The 9,073-nt window shown below is 39.6% G+C and overlaps 1 protein-coding gene across 1 annotated transcript; it reads right to left on the bottom strand.

Annotated features, from left to right (window-relative positions):
- Positions 1-1,175: 1,175 nt before the first annotated feature.
- On the bottom strand, positions 1,176-4,693 carry LOC102078315 (kinesin-like protein KIF1B). Its single transcript, XM_025899689.1, has 4 exons — positions 4,607-4,693; positions 2,292-2,406; positions 2,060-2,193; positions 1,176-1,907 (listed from the first exon to the last, which is right to left on the bottom strand). Exons 1-4 carry the CDS (start codon positions 4,621-4,623, stop codon positions 1,751-1,753), a joined length of 423 nt encoding a protein of 140 aa, XP_025755474.1. The 5' UTR covers positions 4,624-4,693; the 3' UTR covers positions 1,176-1,750.
- Positions 4,694-9,073: the final 4,380 nt, after the last annotated feature.

Below are 9,073 nucleotides of genomic sequence, written 5' to 3'. Positions count from 1 at the left end.
TTGTAAACAATGACTTGTTTGATGCCATTAAAAAACAACTGTCTCCATATGAGGACGTACTTGAAAAGAAAAAGTCACCACTTTGCATTTTACAAATCAAGCAAACAAACACGGGGCTATTTATCATATAACTAACTTTTAGGTATGTGGGATGGGAGCTTTAAATGTTGTGCCTCCATAATTATTCTAGAGTCTTTACAATGCTCAACGCCTGCTGTCATTTGGTGCTACATACATAAACTTGAAGTGAATGAATCCACCTGTTCACAGGAGATCACAGGAAGATGACACCAAACATCAGGAGATCTTATTGTGCGCCACAGTAAAAGGGTGGTTTCTTGGGACAAAGCACATAATAAACTACAGCAGAAGCTCACATAAAGCAGGAAATAAGCAGGCACCACTTGATCTGCTAATGCACGTTTCACACTTTTATTGTTGCCTCATTCACTAACAGTTCAATGGTGCAAGATTACCATACACCATTCACTCACACCGCTTTCTAATAAAGAGGAAGCACTAATGTAACTCACCTCCTCAGTCGAGGTGCAGGGGGTTACATTTTAGGTCTCCTTTTCCTTTCCCCCCCCTCTCTCTTACATTCAAACCCTCTCTTAGTTCACACTAGAACAGGCCGCCACACCATCGTTTGGATTAATATGAGTGTAACAACTAAACCGCACAGACTTTATTTGATCAGTTAGCTGAACCTTTTACTAATATGTGCAAAGAGCTGCAAACTAATATATAGTAATATATATATAAACTAATATATATACATTGCAAACAATAAGCACACAATCCAAAATAAAAACACCTCTGCAAATGAAGTGAAAACATTTGCTCTGGCAGCGCTTCACATCAACATGTATATGAGGTACATTGCACTTTTGAGATTTGATCTGTGCATAGGTGCATCTTTGATGGGCAGCTCAGAGATCCACAATCCAGCACGTTTCTGTTTCTCTGACTGTCAGGCTGGCTGGCTGGCTGACCCGAGGTCACGTCAGAGCTTTATTTTTTAACTATATGAAACAGACAGTTGGTAGCTCTCCTTCCATGCATTACATACAACACAGCAGGCAGACTGCTGGTTGGTTGACCAGAGTTTTTTAATGCCTGTCTACATTAACACATCTTGAGAGGCGTAGGCGCCAAAAAGTGAATACGGAGCCGAATGTAGCAGCTGCAGCACGGCACACAGAGCAAATATTTTCATGGGGTAGTATCAGAAATAAGACCTTTGAATATGTAGTCCCTTTAACTTCTTTCCTTCTATTAAACCCTTTGAGAAACAGCTATCCAGTGTACTCCTGATATGTGCTCTTATTATTTGTTCCTGATGCTCAAATACAATCCTGGACTCAACATATGTGACTGTGTCTCTGTCCTTGCTATAGATATGTGTTAATGTGCAAAATAAGGTTAAAAAAATTAAGAAATAAATGCCCTCTGTTACATTTCATAGAAACCTTCATGGTGGAATGATTAAAAGCATAAGAAAAAAAAATAACAATGTTAAAATAAAATAAAAAAAATGAACACAATGAGAGTTAGATGAGGTTTTGATTCCAGAATAAGAATAGAAAAATGAACACATGGTTCCCTGTGGTGCTGCTGAACACACTTCACTTCAGAGATTCACACATTCACATCATTTCTGCTTGAACTAGAGAACATGAGTATCGACTTACATTTGGTCTGTGAGACACATGTCATAGTGACAGTATTTGGGTTAATATGGCATTACTCACCCTGGTCGCATTTCTTCAATATCAGGCACCAAGTTGAGGAACTTGTTCTTTGCAGCCCGCGCAAGGTAGGAGGTCTCCAGAGTGGGAACCATTGGGAAGTTTTCATAGTCTGAGCAGGAGGGACTGGAGGCACGTGAGCTGTTCTCAGGGGTCCTTTAATACAAATCACACCAAGTTAGAATCAAATAGATAACCTGTCAATAACCGTTTGCAGATCGAGGTCAGTGTTCCTAAAAATATGTTTACAGGGCAGATATCTTTGATTGTGAGACAGAGATGGCCACAGTACAGCAGCCCAGATTTACCAGTCAGGAGGTTTGGAGTATCCAGTCCCAAAGAGTTCTTGAGAGAACGGGGTGGGGGAAACCTTGGCGTCTCGGGAGTAAAAGACCGTGCAGATGTCTTTGGTGATAATGGCAGGCTGGATGCAATGGTCCAGCTGTAGAGAGGAGATAAAGGGTGTGTGTTAGACACGATGACATCAAGAGACTTAAAAACACGTACAAACAGGTACAACACGGCAGAGCAGCGGCTGACCTCCAGATACGCAGATAAGGTCATGTAGATCTTCTCTCCATAGGGAGTGATGCGGTTGAGCAGGAGGGAGTTGTGCAGGAAACTGTCCCACACTGCCTCAAAGCAATACAAAGTCCTGAAAAAGACATAAAGAGGAAAAGTTAGCTTGACAGCATTATTTTTTATGAAGTACTTGGTGCTAACATTACAGGGTCTCTGTTTACAGCAGTGTGTCATGTTGTTAAAAAAAGTGAGTGACGTGAGCACAGTTCTGACATATCAGGAAGTGAACACAGTGACTGAAGTGGTGTTCACATTCATCCTTTAATCATGACAAAACGTGAGGAATCGCACTGAGGTGAGACCTTGACAACAGATAAATCAGGAGCTACAGAGTGTCAAGTGTCAGCCGACACCAATCGGGACAATGATAAGAAAGAAATTCATTTACAGGCACGTGAAAAAGCAGTTTAAGGTTCTAGATCTGGATTATTACAACACATAATTATTTATTTAAATCAACCCAAAATGCACAAATGACTATAACCAAGTACATCCTGTGATTCAGCAGCTGATAGAACCAACTTTAGCAGCAAAAACTCAAGGGAATTATTTTTTATTAGTGCTTCACAGCAGTGTGGACGGATTTCTGGCCCATTTGTCTTTACAATGTTTCTTCGGTTCATTGAAGTTTGCAGATATTTATTCATTCACAGCTTTCTTAATGTTTAATCATGTTGAAGTCTCAACTTTGAGCCACTGCAGCACCACTCTGTTGTTGCTTTGCTGCTGCGCTCTGGAGTCACTGACCCAATGACGATCTCATTTGACTCTAGAATACTTCATGGCTCACTCAGTGACCTGGACACTTTGCAGGTTCTTTGGCAGCAAAAAAAGCCCAAATAATCATCACCCGTGCAAAACCGTTGGTATGAGGTGTTTGTGCTGATATGCTGTGCGTTTGGTTTTCACCAATGTTGAAACTGTGCATTAGGGCTTAGGTTTTCAACTTTGCAAACCTAACCCATGCTGCCATGTTGTATTTAGAGGGAAAATGGTTTCTCCTGGAAGCCTTTCCAAACAAGCCATATTTGTTGAGTCTTTTTATAATTACACTGTCATGAACTCAAACATTTAGCATGCTAACTGTGGCCTGTAGAGCCTCAGATGTCTGGGGTGAATTTTCTGGGACATCCACTCCTGGTAAGATTGGAAACAGTCTTTGATTTTTTTAACTTGCAAATAATCTTTCTTGCTGTAAAATGATCCACTTCAAAGTCTTCCCAGATTCATGGGTATGAACAGCTGCTTCTCTCCTCCTCAGTATGTTACCACTTACCTGAATACGCCACACCAGCACACTGACAGTAGTGGTTACACTTACTGATGATCTAGTGCATTTGATTAGCACTTGGCTAATATTGACCCTTTTAACTAATTATGGAAATAGTCTTGGATGTACTTAGTTTTTTAAACATCTGAATTTCAGCTTAGTGTTTGTTAAATAAATAATGATGTGGTATAATGTGTTATGTGTTGTTCATCTGAGGTTGCATTTATCTCATATTAAGACCTAATAAGGACCTGATTTTTTTTTTAATTATGTCCTGATACATAAAACCTGAGAGGTCACATAACTGCATATGCTCAGAATATACAGCACACATGGATACAAATGACTGCCTTGCAGCAGCAATCTTAAGACCATCACTATGAGCTCCATACAAGGTTACACTGTTCCTGTTATTCACAGCAGGGGGCACTATCAGCCACAGACTGAGAGCCAGATATGCTCTGCTGGTGCCTCATTGGCCTCATTGTTACTGAGGTAAGACTCTATAGTGGGAAACAGCTGAGGGGGAAAACATTGATCTGGAAACGTCTGAGTGTTACAGAGGATATACATAGCACTGTGGTTCAGTGTCACACAATCACAAACAAATACAGAAAAGTACTAAAAAGGGTGTTGCCTCCAAAGATTGCTTTTACTGGTTTGGAGCTTAGGAGGCTATATCACAGTGTAACAATGTAACACATTGGCTGTTTTAAAAAAATAAATAAATGTGTTTCATGATAATAACTGAAGAGAATACAAGCAAGAAGGCAACAAGAAACCTTCAAAGATCTTTGAATGGAAACATTTTACACCTTCAAATGTTGTGACTAGTGTGTTCTCATTCAAACTGACTCAGTGTGGGAGTTTCATCTACCTGTTGTTGTTGTGGGATGACTTGATGTTCTTAGCAGAAATGATGTTAAGGGACAGGGGACGACCTGTTTGCCGTCCCTGAAGTGAAAGTGACACAAAAGACACATTAATCCATGTCGACACACACCTCCATCTCCTCTTCATCCAATTTGGAGGCCTTCCTTGAAGTCTCTTGTGCTGTTGTCCATTGGGAATCCCCACATGTGCCTCTTCCCTGTGTCTATGACATGTAACAAATAGAAAATCTTGTCATTTACTTTATAATTCCTTCCTATTTTATTATATTTACTCTAACTTAACAGTGGTCATTTTGCAGAAGACAGACATTTGGTTACTATAGTAAAAACTATTATGTCAAATTAACCAAAAAGAAGAACAAAACCAACTAAACTTGCATTTTTCACTGCCTTCTGTAAACTGTCAACAAATGCAGACACTTGGCTGTCTTCAGCAACAAAAACGCCGTCAAAAAAGTCACGGTCATCAGAGCAACATCAGAGAAACAATAAAGTCTAACCATGGAAGGTTTTTATAAACATATGCATAAAAACACAAAAACTTATGTCTGAGTAAAGGAGCAGCCAATCACACAACTGGCTCCACCCTGTCTTTCTTGATTGACAGACAAAGTCATTCTGCTGAAAAGTCGCATTATGAAATAAATAGGCCATCGGGAAAAACGGGATTTTGATATAAAGACTGACTTTGAAAAAAGGACATTTTGGATTAAAAAGGGCTGGAAATAAATAAAATGCCTCAGGAACAATCTCTGTTATTGTGAAAAATAAAGACCATGAAATAATATTTCACAATAATAAGTAAATTTATATAGCAGAATGCAATATATTTCACAATAATGAGTTTTTTTTTCAAAATGTGTTCCATTATTTCACAATATCATTCTCACATTACATTATTGTGTCTTATTTATTCACATAGTTACTTATTTCATCATGTCCTATTTATTTAATTTTGAACACTTTGGAGTTCCATAGAAGTGTGTGTGCGCGTGAAAAATATGTCTGTGCATACAAATGTATACATGGGTGCGTCTGTGTGCTAGGCTTGTATATTCCACAATAGCAGATAGAAAGTTTGAATGAATAAAAGTTGTGCATGACATGATTGCTCGCTCCCCTCCCCTCATATCGTATACAACAAGTTTTCATGAAGAAAAGCTACCAAACTTGTCCTATCTTTAAGAACCATTTACTTGAAAATTCTGCCATGAAGAAGGCTTAGACGTGAGTGAGCTTTATTCCAAACATGCAAAAACAAACAGAAGCGGAGATGCTGAGACCGACAAACTTAGTACAGAGACTGGACAGAAAGAAAATAGGAACCTGAGACGAGGGACAGGAGGGCACAGAGTAGACAACACAGAACACAGGGAAGCCAAATTAAAAACCTCAAACTAGAACTCAGGAAATACTAAAGAGCTAAGGAGCTCGACATGATGAGACAGAAACCAAAACACTAACAGTGATCAACCATGATGGAATCAAAAATAAACGTATAAAACTCAAACACTGGGTCACCGACCCAGGACCATGACACATATGCCTTTATGAGAAATACATATTCATGTATGTTGGCAGGTAAACAACATCTGACCAAGATCAGAAACTCACGCCAATTTTAAAGTCAAGTAGAGGACAACTTGGTCAAAAGCTCAAACTCCACTGACACCATTTTCACCAAACAACAGCTGGTTCCTGTGTATGCAGGTCTTATGTCCCACCTATTTCCAGTTGTAGCAGCAGCGTATAGGGCCCAATTCCTTCCCCATCCATTCTAAAAGGTTTCAATTGTCAACCCGAACACCTTCAAGATCTTCAAAAAATCCAGGAGGAACACGGCACAATCATTTGCAACTGATCCTCCTTCCACCCGTTTCCTTTTTTCTTTTTTTTTTTCTTGCCTGTCCCGTTTGGTTCTTTTGCCATCAGAATTATTGTCTAAAGGCGAAGAAAGATGCCCAACGGATTTACTTTACCAAATGGACCATCCCAGCCTTGCTGTAATGGTCTATTTGATTCAGCTTTTATTGTTTATTTTATTTTATTTTCACTTGCTAAATACGGGACAGACTTGACTTGGGAAAAGAAAGGGGAGAAAGAAAGAGGGAAAGAAAAACAGCGGGGAGGAGGAACAGGGATAAAGGGCAAAAAACAAAAACTAACAAAATAAGCAGACAAAAAATACATCTATCAATCACCTGGATCACCTGTTGAGAAAGAAAAAAGAGAAAACAAGCAGAAGAAAAAAAAGAGCAACATAATAAACAACATCACGATGATCTATGGGAATATAACAGTAAATTCTAAATATTAAACATTATTGTGCAGCACGTAAGATCGACAGCGCACAGTGTGCTTTGAGGTAGTAGCCAAAAAGGGTGTAGTTTGTGTGTGTGAGCACCCGTATGTACACCTGTGAGCATGAGCATGCTTGTATTTAAAAGGTTCCTTCGTGTAATGATCGGCTAGAGCAGGGGTCAGCAACCTTTAACACCCAAAGAGCCACTTGGACCCGGTTTCCACGCAAAAGAAAACACTGGGAGCCGCAAATACTTTTTGAAATCTAAAATGAAGATAACACTGTATATATTGTTTTTTTTACCTTTGTGCTTTGTGTGGACAACTAAAGTAAGTAAGTAAAGTTTATTTATTAAGCGCTTTTCACAGACAGGCAGTCACAAAGCGCTGTACACAAATATTAAAATAAACAATACAATCAATAGACTTTATACACAATGTAAAAGATCAAATGTAAATAATGTAAAGAATATAAAATACGTAGATCAACAAAAGGCTTGTTTGAACAGAAAAGTTTTGAAATGAAGTGCTACAAAGAAAATTACATTTTATTTATGTAATTAACACATTTTGAACTCTTAAAGAAATATAACAAAAGGAAAGACACCCAGCTGAACTAAAATGATCCATGTAGCAAACAAAAACTGTTGTGAGCCGCCACCCTTATATCGCCTTTGAGCTTTTGGAGCCTTGACCTGACTTTTAAAAAGTAATTGGAAAAAAAGCACTATGCCGCTAAAAAAAAATAGATATTTGCAAAATTCTGCCTAAATATGTATTTTACCTGGTTAATGTGTGTGGCGGGGCATGGTCTGCAGTGCCGCTGAATGGGAGTCGGAAGCACCTGAGCGGCACCCGCAATCACGCCTCACCGCCTTAAAGCCTGTGCTCTCTCTGCTGTTGTGTTGTCGGGCTGTGAGCTGAAAAGCTACAGCCGGCTGTATGCGTACAGCAACCGTGTGTGAAAAGTGGTCAATAAAGAGATGCTGAAAAGCGTGTTCATAGAAACATCGTCGGGTCCGCCGTGATATGTTTACAATGAGACTTCTGGTCCCAAACCTCTGCGCACAGCGTCTGCAAATCGGGGCTTTCATCTTTACGCAGGACTGTAAGCTGTCATCTGTGAGGCCTGAGCGGTGTTTGTTTTTAACATAGTTCATGGTGGAGAACAGCTGCCGACATAATGTGGATCCGAAGATCCATAATTGGCCTACCTGGGGTTGAAAGTCTAGATAGATGCACGGCGTTTCGGTGGGTACACCGGCTTCTGCGAGTGTGACGCTTATTTTGAGCGATGAAATAGAACTACGTTGTTTGTTTGTTTTTTTAAAAAGAACTAAACACAAATAAAATGCACTTCGGTTACTTCTAATTTATTTTCCCAAACCACGCTGAGCCGCAAAATAAGGACTAAAGAGCCGCATGCGGCTCCGGAGCCGCGGGTTGCCGACCCCTGACCCATTCCCACATACATTCACACACTGGTGATGGCAAGCTACATTGCAGCCACAGCTGTCCTGACAGGGCGCACTGACCACCACCACTAGGCAACGGGTAAAGTGTCGTGCCCAAGGACACAACAAGTGAGACTATCGGAGCCGGGGCTGGAACCGGCAACCTTCCGATCACAAGACGAACAGACAACTCTTGAGCCACGATCGCCCCGTGGATTATGGTTTATTTTTTATGCTTCATTTAGTTAGTCCCGAGTTTATTCCATGTTAGTTTCTTGCACATTTAGGTTCCCCTTCTGTCTTTGTCCTGTGTGTCCCTCTCTGTATGTTTGGTGTATATGTGTGTGTCCTTGTGTCAAAATACTCCATGTTTCAGACAACTGAAGAAAAAAAAATACTGACATCGATTTTCGCGCTGATACTTTAAGTTTCTGAATATAGAAATTTTTACTGCCATTCACAGTTTTTACCTCAAAGTACTTGAGTACTTTTTCCCTCACTGAAAATAATTTCATATTACTATATACATATATGTATTGTTGTATGGACTATTTTTGAATTTTTTAAAGGAGTAATTTTTTATTGTTTTCTCAATCACTGTAAAAAACAAACAAATATGATTTTGGGATTTGTATAAATTACTGGTATAAACCACAGGATGCAACTGCCATGTTGGCAGCCATGGTATCCAAGGTAGTGTTTATGCCTGTATGTAAGTTTCATTACAATTGTTTTACTCATCTAGGAGTAGAGAGGGACCATACAAACATACATATACGTTATGATCATTACAGTATGGTAACCATGTAAAACAGTGACAGC

The sequence above is a fragment of the Oreochromis niloticus genome, linkage group LG17 (genome assembly GCF_001858045.2).
Source record: "Oreochromis niloticus isolate F11D_XX linkage group LG17, O_niloticus_UMD_NMBU, whole genome shotgun sequence".
NCBI classification, from domain to species: Eukaryota; Metazoa; Chordata; class Actinopteri; order Cichliformes; family Cichlidae; genus Oreochromis; species Oreochromis niloticus.
This window is presented reverse-complemented; position numbering and strand designations above follow the sequence as displayed.

Excerpts from the sequence above, each read along its gene's own strand:
- LOC102078315 (XM_025899689.1), bottom strand. Across the intron at positions 2,194-2,291 it reads CCTTATCTGCGTATCTGGAG|CTGGACCATTGCATCCAGCC; the intron begins GTCAGCCGCTGC and ends TCCTCTCTACAG. Across the intron at positions 1,908-2,059 it reads TACTCCAAACCTCCTGACTG|GACCCCTGAGAACAGCTCAC; the intron begins GTAAATCTGGGC and ends TTTGTATTAAAG.